We start from the raw sequence: 14,765 nt of genomic DNA on the forward strand, positions 1-14,765 counted from the left end.
GCTGTCGGGCTCAGTGTGACTAACTGAAACCCTGCTAAAACATTAATGAGACGTTCAGACACCGAACGCCATGTTCAACAAACTGGGGTCTATAGGTTGGAAAGTGCTTAAAATTTGCCAAAAGGATCACAAGAGGTGGGCAACGTTGCACATGTGAAAGATGTGGTTATATTTGTTCAACAGATATTTCTTAACGGATTGCCGCGGTTGTCAGTTGACTTTAATTAAATATTAGGGTTTAGATGTTTTTTTTTTCTATCAAAAATAAAAAAAGCTTTCTATGATCTGTGGCCCTCAGACTGTGAAAGCCATATGTTTCAGGGAGGATCCCCTCAAAGCCACAGGGAGTGAAAGCTGTGTTCTTTAATGAATTTACTAGGCCAGTAATGAGCAGTGTATAAAAGTTAATGACACATTTAAGTTAGAAGATTTTATGTCATGTTATTTTTGTAAATATATTTTTAACAAAAAACAGAACATTTGCCTGTGAGTGCATTCACTGGGAAGAAAGATAAACATATGGAAAGTACTTGGGTAACATTCAACTGAATTTGTCTAAGGTGTAGTAACTGACTCAAACAAAAGATGTAGTTACCTTCACTAACTAAAATCCAGTTGATCAACTAGTTTAGTCTCATCACTGCTAATCAGTTCTGTTCACTTTTATCCTCTTTACACAGAAGCTAACATCATGGACAGGGTAGTCAGGAGTCACGAGCAAACATAGTTGGCTTTAGAGAATGTGGGACCTGGGAATCTGATTTTCAAAACCCCCAAACTCTCCATACTTTGCTTTTTTGGTTCCATCAACACAGAGAGAATGTAGTAGTGGAAACGGATTGGTACCCATGTGTCAATGGTACACAGCGTTATGAAGAGAGCTGTAAAAGATCTCTCCAGCTTTAGGACAGTCTTCTTAGTGTCACAAGGCACTTTCATTTCGTGCTCAGTTCTTCATTATTATTTTTCATAATTATTTTTCATTCTACAGCCTTATAATGGGCTAAGACACACTGAACAAAATACAGCTGAGTTCCTCTCCCCATATTTAAAATATTTTTTAATCAAATGTGGAAAACTTATAGATAGATAGTAAAAATATTATATAAGAAGCAATACCTGTAAATGCAAATTTGCGTCTAATGATCCTGATAAATATAAATATAATTTAAAAAAAAAAACATTACAATGAAAAAAAAGCAAGGCATGATAAATATAAATATCTCACACCTCTCTCTGGTAGAGTGACTTTATGCCGTAACTTCAGAAAAACATAAATGATTACATATTTGTTCCTCTCTTTGGTGCTTGCCTTTCGAAGGTAGGTAAACGTCTCCACCTAAAGTGCTTAATATGTTATCTTTTTTAAAAGATGATCTTTGGTAGATTTTGGGTTTCTCTGACCATTACCCAGATACGACGCGTCATCACTGTCCATGAAAACCAATACTGGTAGATTTGGTTGAACTCTCTCGGTCTCTCTCGCCGCCGTAATCTCAGAGACAGGTAGTTGCCAGCGAAAAGAGCACGTGCTCTTTTCTGTTTGTGGGAATGAGAGTTGAACTTCATAAGTGCACAGTGTTGTGAGAGTGTACATGTGTCTCTGCTCTAACCTCTGGGTCTGCCAGCAATCCTGGGCCCCTTATTGCTGCAAAGCTCCTCTAGGGGGCGTAAAAGAGAATCCTCCCGGGGCCGGTAAGGTTGGGCATAGCTGTCCTCCTCTAGCAAAATGCGATTGAGGGTATGCTCGTAATTAATGTGCCGTCGGACCATCAAAACGTATTGATGACCCTCTTCTAATGGGGGGCAGTCACAAACATTGGGCGCCCACAGGAACTCACGGTGTTCCAGGTGGAAACGGTTACGGTAAGTGTGGATGATCTGAATGTCGTAACGGGTCTCTTCACCAAGGTACACCTTCCCAAGGATTTTGGCCCTGAAAACTGATATGGGAAAATGGACTTTGCTTTAAAAAAAAAAAAACAAAAAAAAACTTGCTTCAATTTGTCAGCGGTACAGTTATGTCAGAACGAAATAAATTGCAAGACATTAATGTATAATACATGAGGTATGGATCATGCAATGGGGCTTTAGTTTAAGTAGCGACTCACCAAAGTCTTTCTCGCAATACTGTCTCTGCCGCTCTCCTCGACCCCGAGCCCTCCTGCATTTCCCACATTGACCTTCAGGGAGAACAATCAAGAACAATGACCTCATCAGCGACACTCTTTCCGAAAAAAAAAAAAAATCAGTGAAATGACTGATCAGACAATCGGTTATTCAAATAAAGAGCAGGATGGAGATGTTGGAACTGGGCTGACCTGCACGGTTCAATTGAGGGAGCTGGTTCCTGCGGTTTTCATCTCTCTCCAGGCGAGGTAAAGGCTGCTGCTGCTGCTGCTGCTGCTGCTGCTGCTGCTGGTGCTGAGAGCGTCTGATTGGCCAGCCACCTGTCAGGCCAGACCACCAAGCATTTTAAATCACAGTTTTACTGGGGGGAAAACTTCCTCTCAGGCAACACTAAAAAAAAAAAAAAAATCCAAGAAACTTCAGCCAGGCTGGTAATCATTTGAGGGCATATCAGAGTTTTAGGTTACCTCACACAACCCCAGCAGCAATAAAACAGGAGTGGCCAAGAGCACACATTCCTCTGTACCATCAGACATGTATATACAGATAAAAATGCATCGGGGACCAAGCTGTTAAGCTACTCCAGTTCAAGGTCCACTACTGTATGAAACGTCTTGCAACATATCAACTTTTTTGCGTTAAAAACGTCCGTTTTTGCCCCCCTTATCAACGTACACTCAATATTCATCGATATTTCGGTTACAAAAAGAAAACATTATTTTCTATTTGCATACGCCAGTTGATACCAGCATGTCACGGATTATTTTGAGGTATTCATCAATCTGTAGGAAAGAAGATTGTATGCAACTTTTGACGAAGTCTGTGGCAGCGTCTTGAGAGCTCAGAAGGCAAACTGTACTCACCCCAGTAGGGTTGAGTAGTAACAGGAGGACGTCTACTCGTAGTTGTGGTTGTGGTTGTAGTGGTAGTAGGTAGCTCCCATGGTAGAAAGCTTGAGGTATGGTGAGGCTGCCTAAGTTGGCCTCTTCTCCCATGATACAGGGCATATCGGTCTGGAGGAAGCCAGTACTCATATTCTATGCCTGAGTTTTTATCAGTGGACAACACCTGCAAATATTTCATGACCAAATAATGATTAAGGGCCACAGCTTGGCAGAGGAATTTGCAAGTACAGGAGGTTATAAACGTCGTCAAGTCTAAACGCCATGATAGTTAAACCAGAGTTACTAAATTTAGACACCCTGGGATTTTTTGAATAACTACGTTCATTCTGTTTTAAAGTGCTTCAGAAAGGTGGTCTTAACCATGATGTGTAGGTCTTCCTGCGTGGGGCCCGGAACCTCAAAACTTTCCCACATATCAGCAGAGCGCCGATACACAAGCTTTGTCCCGGCTACACTGTACTCCCCGGGAACACTGATCTTCCAGTTTCCATTAATGACAAACTGAGAGCGGCCATTCTGGAGGGCTGTTCAGAGAAGAGAGAACAAATAAAAAGCTTCTCTCTTAGACCAGGCCACTTACAGTATCTCTCTTCATTGAACGTGTCTAAAAAACAGCACATTATAAATCAATAAAAGCACAACCTCTGCTATAGAACACCTGATTTTCTAAATTTACTTTGAAACTGCTTTCTCTCATTTCATGAGGTCAGTGGATGTTTGGGTTGTAGAATCCATTCTCTCCCTCTTTGTATATATCAGTGTATATTAATGTGTTTATCTAATATGTTTTTCATGAATTCTCCTTTGAAGTCCTACTCAGAAACAATCAGGAAACCACTCACTCAGCTTACTAAATTGGAGGGGATGTATGAATAATATAAATCCTTTGCTATGGAGTGTTTGGTATATTCTTCTTCGCTATGCACTGGATTATGCTGGTTATAGTGTAGTGTTAAGGGAAACGGCCTGGTAACCAGAGTTGTGGGTTTGAGTCTTGTTTCAAAGATGTAGTAATAACTGGATACAAAGACGTTAAAAGAGAACAAGTATGTGTTCTCTCTCCCTCCCCGAATTCCAGTTGCCACATTTTGAATAAACAGCGGTCGGGTGGTTGTCGTTTTAAGCAGTTCATTACAGTAGTCAAGGAAACTAAAATTTAAAATATGTCAGCTCTTCAAGATCATGCAAGAGTCTATCATGAGATATGATCATATTCATATAATACAGGTGCTTGAATCAGTTAATCGTCTTCTCTGGCCCGTTCAACATTCTCCCAACCTGTCATAATAAATCCATGAAAGGCTGAGTCTACATCTCCTGAAACGCAGACCTTGGCAAGAGAGTACCCTGATTGTCAATAATCTCTAACCCTTTGGCAGGACCTCAAGTTGAAAGTCAAACACACTGAGAAAAAAGGAACACAGACTGGGACCTTCTCTGCAAATGTTTTACATCAGAAAACGATTTGTAAAATTATTTTGTCAAACAATGATTCACAGACTCTCCTCAGTACTTCCAGCTGCTGTAACAGTTTAATATGTTATCTTGCAAATTATGAATGATGACAGTGCAGACTGGTGATGCTTTTCTTTGACAGCAGGAGTTTAAAAAAGCAGAAACTGCTCATCTGGGGAAATTTTGGAGGGGGAGCTTGTGACAATAAATCAGCATTACAGTCAAAAGAAGGGGAACTGTGGTGTCTGAGATGACCATGACCGTGCCATTGAATAAACTGATTTAGTGTTTTCCAGCCTTTGGAACTCAGTCAAACCCTATGTTGTGTTAGGTCCACATTGCAGAACAACAGATGAAAGCTGATGGCTATTTTAGGCAAGTCAGGGAAGTCATTCAATTCACAGTCACTTGCTGCTTGGCAAAGAATTTGTTCTTGAGCTTGATAGCATTAATATAACTTTGCCCTTTGTTTAACTGTTGTGTAATAATGAAGTAATTAAAAGTACTTAATTAAAAAAAACATAGTTTCTAATTAAACGCAAACAAACCAATGAACATGATTGAGTTCATTTCAGAGAACACTTAACTTCCTATCAAATATAAAATGCACTGAAAGATGGCCATTTTCAAATCAGGAAGGAGAAAGAGGATGCTAATACTCAAACATATACAGACGCAACAAAAGCAAAAATAGTGACCTGGCGGATCTAAAAAATGGATCAACTAAAACTTTAATCAAATCACATGAATTACTCAGCCATTTTCTGAATTCGGGGTGTTTTGTATGTTTAAAAAAAACGTTTTGGGACAAAACCAGACGAAGGTTTTCGCTATTACGTCATGAGTGCTGTTCCATCGCATACGACACTTTTCACTGAAAAGATAAAACATGACCAGAGAGTGCTCTCACCCAGATAGTTCCTACTGTTGTCAGTAACTCGGATATGAGTGGCTCCAGCCGGGATCATGGTGACTTCATTGTACCCCAGAGGTCCTGCATGGACATTAATGGTTAGAGACCACAGAACTATGAGCGAGAAAACATGGTCTTGCTCAGATCACATCTGTCCTGTTCTCTACTGCCACGCTTTAGTGAGACTAAACACTGATTTTATGATCTTTTTCCTCTGTAAGTTAGGTTTGCTCTTGTTTTGAGGAGCTAAACCGAAGGGCTGTGGCCCTGGTCTCCTGGTCTGCGGGCATTTGATCCACCATAAAGGACCGTACGTGTGTAGCATGAGGTCTGTTAATCTGCTCTGAAAAGTGCAGCTGTAGAAGAGGAGTAACCAAGGCTTTTCACACACCCAAACAAAAACAAGTCTTATCTCTGTTTTTGCCTCAGAAAATCAGGACTGTTATGCTGAGAGCTGTTCACACATGTAAACAGGACACAGTCTCAGAGAGAGGTTAAAACTCAATAAGGCACTGGAAGTGCTCTGTGTTAGAGTGTGTTTGAATCTGTGAGTGTGTGTGTGTGTGTGTGTGTGTGTGTTTAAGTGTTCTCTGAGTCACTGTCCTAAAGGAACCACTTAGGTAAGGAATTCCATGGCATGCTGCCAGACCTTAAAGTTTAGTTGCCCTCTGCGCTGTTCTGTTTTGAGGTAGATTTAAAGAACAGCTAAAGCACAGGTTTTAACCATTGAAACAGATCACCTGACTTCAGAGACTTATAATTTGGTTCTCCTCTTTCCTTGGTGCTTAAACTGTGAAATGACAAACATTACATTTTATGTTCCTGCTCCTTTCCTGAATATCAAAGCTTTTTTTTTTCTTTATACGAGTCCCTCTGATGTTAAAATATACATAGTTCACATGTGATGAGATATGTGTTAGGTCTACAGTATGACTAACCAGCATCCTGTTCGTTGATCTGGTATACACTGTGGTGATAGAGACAGGTGCTGTTATCCCCACCACACACCATGCAGGCGTCTTCCTGCTGTTCAGAGCCCAGGATCAGGTCACAGCCTGGCTTCTGCAACACACACACACCAGGATTAGAAACCCAATAACAGCCCCTCCTCGCCGTAGTACACTACAGACACTGAAGCCCATCCAACAAGGCTTATGAGCAAAATGTAGACCTTGAACAGCTTGTTACATTTAAATAGCATTCAGATATTTATACGGAACCCTCCAGATTTTCCATGACATGAAAGGTGATGATAAACAGAGCACTGTCCATTTCTCTTTCTCTCTCGACACTACTCGATGGTCACATTTCCTCAACATAATGCTCTTCTGTGTTAGCTGTTGCTTTCTGACAGCCCTCAAAAAGACAGACAGGGGATATCTTAAGCTGTAAACACAGACAAAGGAGAAGCCAGCACAACCCCCTCTTTAAGATTCCGCAGAGTCCTAAAGGGAACCTGAAATGGACCGTATCTGCCTCAAGTCCCGCTGATTGCGGAGGATCACGGTCTGCAAGTAGTTACATGAGAGCATACCAGAGAGGAGTAAAGAAAACGCAGTGACAAAGGACGAGCTGAAGACTGACAGAGGTCTCTCACTCTGACCCCTCAGTTGAGGTATATGCATGAGGAGGCCGTGTACCAGAGCCTTGGTTCTTTGGAGTGAATACCAAGTGCCGGACCGTAGCTGCCAGACTACGGGAGTTCAAGTCCTCGGTCGGAACAGACAGCCTCAACTCAGGGGCACATAATTACGCTCCCCACCCTCTGTTTCTCTTTGTTACTCTCTGTGCCAAAAAGTATATGAATCAATGATACTAAATAACCTATTGTTGTGCCCAGGAGTCACCGAGAGGGCAGACCACACACACATATGCACAGTGTATCACACAATGCACAGTATGTTTGGCACAGTTTTTGTCTGGGCTCCTCAATGTTTTCAGACTCCTCAGCAGTGGGTAGGCCACCAGAAATGCTCTCTGATCTTGAATAGCTTCATCAACCAGCTGACCTCACAGAACATAAATCTTTGACATACCTGCACAAAACAACCCAGTATTGAAACTTATTAGAAAAAAAAAAATCACAAGAAAAATGTTTGAGATGAAGCGTTTGAATTTGCTTTGAAAAGCCAAGGTAGCACAGATGAATAAACAGTTTCACAGATGGGGGGTCAGTTGAACTGGAGCCCCTGAGTAAAGCAGTCAGACTTAAAGATCAGGACACACACAGAGAATGAACATTAATGTTGTTTCACTCATTCTTTACAGTTGTTAAAGCACATTTTGTGAAGTTGACATCACTCACCAGACAACGACCATTAACACAAACACCACCGGGCTCAGTTTGGCAGGGTGTGCCGTCTAGAACGCGCCCAAAGTTGTAGTAGAAATTGTGCCCCAGTGCAAGGCAACTTAGATCACAGGGGTTAGAACCTAGGAAAGAGCAAGGGAGTGGTAAAAAAAAAAAACATTAGGATGTGAAACAGTTCACTGTCAGTCATGCCTCAAACCCCCTACCCACACCACAGTCATACAGAGCATGTCTCACTGACCTCCGTGGAAAGTTGTCCACTGGTAATTACTGCCGGCTACAAGCGGTCGATTATCAAAGGCCTTACACTGGAATTCTCTGAAATCCATGGAGCCGACTGCACACTCCTGACAGAACACACACATAGTCTCAGTGCTTTGCAGGAGAAGCACACACACATACACATACATACAAACACAACCACATACTCACAAAGTAAAACCCCTTCAGTCCATCACTGCCTCATTAGCGCACACACACACACACACACACACACACTCTCTCTTTCTGACACATTCACTGGCACCCACACAGACTGCACTGTCAGTCACACTCACACTCACACTGAGTTGTTGGCATGGTTTTCTGTTTCCCCAGAGTGCACTTCAGAGAGCTTTATTAAAGTAATAATAATACTTTCTCAACAAAAATGAATACCAAAACAATGGGCTATGGTTTTTAATCATTTAGCATATAAGCTGTTACTTCAATGAAATTAATGACCACATCCAAGAGAGAAATGAATAAAGCTAAATTAACTCTGCGTGTGTGTGTGTTTGTGTGTGTGTGTGTGTTTGGATTTAAGTTCTGGACAGATTTAAACCCATACTTTAGACATTTAGATTCAAATAAGATATTACATGAAGGGTTCAACCTTTGTGTTGCAGATCTTATATTGTCTCCCATCTCCTGAACATGGCCCTCCAACAAGGTTCCTGAAAGAGAAATAATTCAGTATGTTTTGAAGATCTGTGATAAGACAGACCGAAGAATTACCACTCTCCTTCTATGAGAGGTTGTAATCGACACTTTAAACATTTTAGGAGCATGTGTGCGGCACATCATCCAAAGATCTTTATCCAACGCGTCTGGCAAAGATCAAGCTGAACAAACTGGTGTTGGGTAACGACCCTTCTCCATACCTGGTGATGCAGGTGCGTGTGCGAGTGGCCGCACCTCCCCCACACGAACGCGAGCATGCAGACCAGCCGCTCCAGGGCGCCCACTCATTCATAAACAACAGCTGACGTCGGGTTCGATGGGGCTGCCCCGCATTTCCCCACTGAGCCTGTTGCCAGGTAAAAGGATTATCAAAGTCCAGTAACAAATTACAGAGGATTATCAGTGTCTGATCACCCTGATCTTTGAGATACTTCCCTCAAGGAGTAATGCCACTGACATTTCCGTGATTACAAATCCTTCATCCATCCCTCAGAACGGTAAATCATTTCGTCCCTCTACCTCAAGATTCACCGTCAATGATTACAAACGCCAACAGCAGTCAGCCACGGAAAAACATTACCCTCATATTCAGACATCTTACAGCGGCCTTGTTCCAAGACCAGAGAGAAGCAGCGTCTTTAATCGTCCTCCAGTGGCTCACAGATTTCAGAGGTGAGAGGACTGTATGTAAAGGTGATAGGGCTGTTGTGAAGTTGTGGTGGACATAACGGGTCCTGTTGCGCCTATCAATTATAGTGCCTCAGGGACACCAGTTGTTTTGATCTAAAAATAAAACCATCTGCTTCATAACACACATCTAATTTTAGGAACACACATGTCCATGCTAGGGGAGTAAAAAAGACACAGGAACAATATAAAATGATTTATGAATACACATTCCAGAGATTTCCCCTCAAGGTGTATTAAACTGGCAATGTTCCTACTTGTCTTTCATACAAAAAGTCATGCGTGTTCTTTGACATTAACCCTCTCAAGACTTACAGGAGGTATAAGCATGGAAAACAAATATGTTTTCAGTTCAAATGAGTCTGTATTGATTTACGTATAGGGTCGGGGTTAAAAGAGCTTCCTCTTAGACGACATGTTGTGTTCTGGTCAAGAGCCGATGGTACATTACTTTGAGTATCAATACTGAGGTCCTAAGCACTACGATCAGCAGAATTGAGCATCGCAAAAAAAAAAAAAAAAATTTTAAATTAAAATAATAATAGCAATTGATGGTGTTCTGGGAAAGTCAGTTGGACATGGTATACTGCCTGTCATCACATTGTAGCAGCTCTGAGCATCAGTCGGATACTTGCACAGTTTCAGGCAAACCCAGGGAAACAGCATGGGTTTTTGCTCCCATAGAAACACTTGTTAACTGGCAGGTGAAAAGAGGTGGTGCTTGATGACACGTGTATCAGAGGGTGCATGTATCCTCCTTCGCGGGCATAGGGGCTAAACAGTAACAAGAACTTATTATAGTGCAGGGGATTGGATGTGCAAAAATGGAAGAGAAAAAAAATTGTAAAATAGATTAAAAAGAAGAGGCAGTTGTCTGACTGGCAGTAAAATTACGTGAGATGGCCTCACACCAAAGCCTGCACCTCAGTGTGACAGACTGAACATGACTGGCACCTCACTAACACAGCTGTGCTATATGACAGCGCTCCATCACTCTGCATCACACTCCATCCCACTGTGACCTGGAACTGCCCTCATTACTGCCTCACAGTGTCAAATTAGTGTTGATAACAGAGAGACATGGGGAGAATTGACAAGCCAGATTAATGAAATCGGCTTTTGACCTTATAGTGATAGCTTCCCCCGTGGCAACATTCAGGGAGAAGTGTTTACTGTGTACTTTTTTTCTTTTTTTTTTTTTTTGAGACGCGATTGTGGTTTAGCTTTTGCACAAACTTGCCGATTTCACTGCAAAGTGAATCCAGAATAGATTTGAATAATGGAGCATTTTGCATGATCAGTGAAACATTTCTGACCTTAAATTTAACAGAAAAAAAAAAAAGAAAAACAAAAGACAAGCACAGACAGAATGACACTAATATGGGTCGACTGACTAGTTAAGCCTCGAGGAATGAAGAAACTGTCTGTGTGGGGGCCAACAGATGAGCTCAGTAAATTCACATTAAAGTACCTGGCCAAGTTTACTCCTGGATAAAGCCAGTGTCTGTGAAAACCTGTGAGAGAGGCTCAGACTTTTCTTTAACAAACTCCAACTGTTTCAGCAAAACAGAAATGATGGTGATATTCATGTCTTTCTCTATCCCAGGAGTATTATGTCTCTTTACAGACAGAGAGAAAAAAAAAAGAAGCAGCTGGATTTTATCTTGCTGAACTCCTACAAAATCCTTCACTGTGCTCTGCTAAATAATAATTCACCAGTTCTAGGAGATCAGGCTGATGCATTGACAGTGGAACTCTTCAGTGCAGTTTAGGTGAGCAGAGCTTTAGAAAGAAAGGCGATCCAAACATACCATCTCTCCATTTAGTGGTATAACAATTCAATCCACTCACGTTTAAACGTCACTGGAAAATGTTTTTTACTTCAGTTCAACAGTAGATCTGAACATTCACAGTAAATGTTATGCATTACCACTTATCTTAGAAGTTGCTCTTTCTATTCAGTGAGCAAAATACAACTATATTTATGGAACAAGACTACATCGCGGACAGTACGATGTAATTACAGATTAAAACTTATTTCTAAACTTGAGCATGTGAATTTCTGATGAAGTGTTACCACTTAGTGTAGTAGTGCGATGTCACAGGCCTAACAGTATATTTCCTGCTGCATTAGTACAACTGTTCATGAAAGTACAGCCAACAGATCTAAAGCAGGTTAAGCAAAGTAGGATCAAACAAACTGATTGTCAAAAATTAAAATTATGATGCTGAGAATCGGAATTTTCCCCACAGGCATGCTGAAGGTGTGTGTTTTAGTGTGTTTATTATTGTATGGTCTTCAAGGAGAACAGATGGTTTTGTCTTACGGGATGAGAGAACGGGACAACCGGGAAAAGCAGCAGAACCACAAGGCTGAAAGACTGGCACACAGACAGCTGCCTAGAGACAAAGACAACGCATAACATTAGAGGCAAAGAACAAAACCGGCATCAGTTAATTACACTCACACAATCTCAAGAATTTTAGCACAGCGGAGGGAAAGGGGGCAGACACTTTAAAGCTCATTTAACACAGGAGTCTTGCCCCTAGGTCACAGGTCTACCATTAATAACAACAAATACCCCAGCAAGACCTGCTGACCTGATGGTAGGGTGCAGTGGCGAAGTGTTATGGGTCAGGCATGGTCTTGCACATCCCTAGGATCATTAGTTCTCTCTGACCAGAGTATTCAGCAGACTTCCAGCACAAAGTATCACAACACTCTGTCTACTCACCTCACTCATAGACAGATGTTTACACGCATATCCTCAAATGTTTTTACCCCTGTCAGTAATTGTGTAAATTGAGAATAACCCTGTGCACAAGAGGGATGAACACTGAGCACACACACACACACACACACAAACAAAACTGATTCATCAAATAAGTGTTTCCCAAGAAACTCGTCAGCACACCCCCCACAACACACACACACATATATACACACACATACATATACACACACACACATATACACACACACTCCACCACTCTACCCCTTCTTGCCAATGTTCTCCCTCTGTGTTTATTGAACATCTATGATGGAAGATGTTAAAGAAAAAAGCGCCAAGAGTGCTAATCTCTGTTTTCTTAAGCTTCAAAGTACTCAGTTCTTCTTGACCTTGATCAGATTACAAAAAAAAAAAACATAATTATTTTCTCGTTTCTTAATCGTTATCTTTCTTGGGTTTTTGTGGAACTGGGCCAAAAGGCTTTCTTTAGCTGCGCCCCAGGGCAGTAGCCGCCCTGTCTGTTTAAATGATCCATATCTCCCACATGCACACACATCCGTGCCTTTCCCATAAAGAGCCTAGCAACTCAGGGACTGTGTGTGAATCCAACCTGAATGAAATCTCTCAACACCTGTGCTCTTGCGTTCAAGGGGGACCCACCAAAACATACGTTGAGAGTTAGGACATGATACTTACAGCTGTTTGAGCCACATTGTTTACATTGGCAGGAGACGCACAGGAGACGTATTTACGTCCAAAACTGTAAACATGATGTTTATGATTTAGGTAAACTCAATATTTCACTCTGTAAAACTGTTCAAAAGGAATGTGACCTCCATATAGTTGGACCATCTATGCAGACGGTCACATGTTTGAAACATATATTACGTAAACTACGTTTTTTTTTACTCATTTTTAATTAAGCATTCTCCCAGTTGCCAAACACATAATACAGGTAAAAGTTTAAACCATCTGAGGTCTACTGACAGGTTTTGTTATACCATATAGGCAACTAATGATGACACAATTCATGATTCACGGGACGATTCAACTGTGTACATTAAACAAAAATGAAGTGGAAATCGCTAAGGTAACCATACTTATACCTGTAGCTGAAACCATATGAAAATTTAACACCAAGGCACATGTTCATTTAAGCAGACCTTGCAAAAACGAAGCACAGCGTAGCTTAATAAATTTAGAATAAGTGAAGAAGCAAACCACTAAGAGCTGACTTAATATGAATATTAATATTGCTGTGTATTTGAATGACATGAACACCGAACACCATCATATCTCATTAATATTACTTCTTTGCCCTGCCATCCGCTATTTAGAGCATCATGCCCAATTCGGTTTATCCACGAGCCTTATCCAGGGTTACCATTAAGAATCGTCTTACTGCTCCAAAGTACAACTGCACACGTACAAACGTATGCTTCTGCATGTATACAATACACGTGGCTCTGTCTAAAAAAAACGGAACCGCTTTATGTGAAGACGGTGAGTGATCTGGTTAAAAGTTGGCACTGAAAAACTCGGCCGAGACAAACACTTTATCTCTCAACGACAAGCCGTAAAGTATCGATTAAACACCATAATCAGTCATAAATAACCATGAAATGGCAGAGTGTTCATTTATCCAGATCAAATTAAATTAATTATACACTATGATCTTATCTGAAAGCACAAAACGAGTTCACCACAACAACAGCCCTCAGTAGCCCACAGAGCATGAGTCTGCAGTGGGTGATTATTTAAAGTGTAAAAACGTCAGAGAAACAAACAGTAGAAATGGCATCATATATCTCTTACCTGGTATATGAGGTTGGCATAGTACTTCTCTCTTTATTAGGTATTATTATACAACTCATTCAAAGTTTCTGGACAGGTTGGATCATCTGATTAAATACAGTCTGAAGACTGTAAGATCCCGCAGTTCAAAGTGATCAAACTGGCTGGTGAACTTGATGGTAAGCACATCCATGCTCTCGAAAAATCTGCTTAGATTAAATCCCAATTTTAAACAAATCTAACAAAATTAAATGTGAGGCATCCATTTCAAAAGAGGAAGTTCAAAAACGTCTGCCTCACGGATTGTGTACGATTGAGAGCTAAAATCATTTACAGATTACTGAGGTCCACCCAACTCTCCCATGCTGACCCGTTCAGCTCGAGACATAGCTTTTCCTCCAAGGTTACCAGGCGCGCGTTGTCATCGGTTGAGAACAGCGAAGAGTATATTATCCACAAGTGTATTCTAACACTGCACATTCGTGATAAAGTTTTCCGCAACTGAATATGCTTAAACTCTGACCGACATCGCTAAACAGCATGAACTCAAATGAGACGGTTTAGTAGATCCTCAGTCTTGCAGCCTACCTATCTCGCATAGTTACACACATTTAGTACCTATCACTGGCTATCCGCCAACGGAAATTGTTGCACTTTGAAAAATGTAGTTTTATCTGCTGTGAAGGACAGGTCCCCTCAGAACTCAGAACCAGAGTACCATTTTATTCCCCGATTAAAAAATATTTCAAGTGGTCTATTCTAATATTGTGCACATTCGTGAGAAAAAGCGTTTAGCTGAATGGTGTTAAGTTTGTCCCGCCATTAGACCTTTGGCTTTTCTTTTAAGCCTCGACTTATGCTCCCACGCATAAGGAAAATTATTTGGTGTTTCGTAG

The 14,765-nt window shown here is 41.2% G+C and overlaps 1 protein-coding gene across 1 annotated transcript; it reads right to left on the reverse strand.

Annotated features, from left to right (window-relative positions):
- Window positions 1-1,608: 1,608 nt before the first annotated feature.
- Window positions 1,609-13,924, reverse strand: adamtsl5 (ADAMTS like 5). Its single transcript, XM_030794173.1, has 13 exons — window positions 13,891-13,924; window positions 11,671-11,743; window positions 8,857-9,002; window positions 8,589-8,649; window positions 7,956-8,061; window positions 7,709-7,836; window positions 6,342-6,465; window positions 5,401-5,484; window positions 3,396-3,559; window positions 2,985-3,198; window positions 2,322-2,450; window positions 2,112-2,183; window positions 1,609-1,943 (listed from the first exon to the last, which is right to left on the reverse strand). The coding sequence occupies exons 1-13, from the start codon at window positions 13,908-13,910 to the stop codon at window positions 1,609-1,611; spliced, it is 1,656 nt and encodes a 551-aa protein (XP_030650033.1). The 5' UTR covers window positions 13,911-13,924.
- Window positions 13,925-14,765: the final 841 nt, after the last annotated feature.

The sequence above is a fragment of the Chanos chanos genome, chromosome 2, assembly GCF_902362185.1.
Source record: "Chanos chanos chromosome 2, fChaCha1.1, whole genome shotgun sequence".
In the NCBI taxonomy this organism is placed as follows: Eukaryota; Metazoa; Chordata; class Actinopteri; order Gonorynchiformes; family Chanidae; genus Chanos; species Chanos chanos.

Bases quoted from the DNA above. Each gene is read 5' to 3' on its own strand.
- adamtsl5 (XM_030794173.1), bottom strand. From the start codon at position 13,910: ATGCCAACCTCATATACCAG. The intron at 8,062-8,588 runs GTTGAACCCTTC...GTGTTCTGTCAG, and splicing joins ATAAGATCTGCAACACAAAG to GAGTGTGCAGTCGGCTCCAT. The intron at 3,560-5,400 runs GTGAGAGCACTC...TTCTCTGAACAG, and splicing joins CAACAGTAGGAACTATCTGG to CCCTCCAGAATGGCCGCTCT.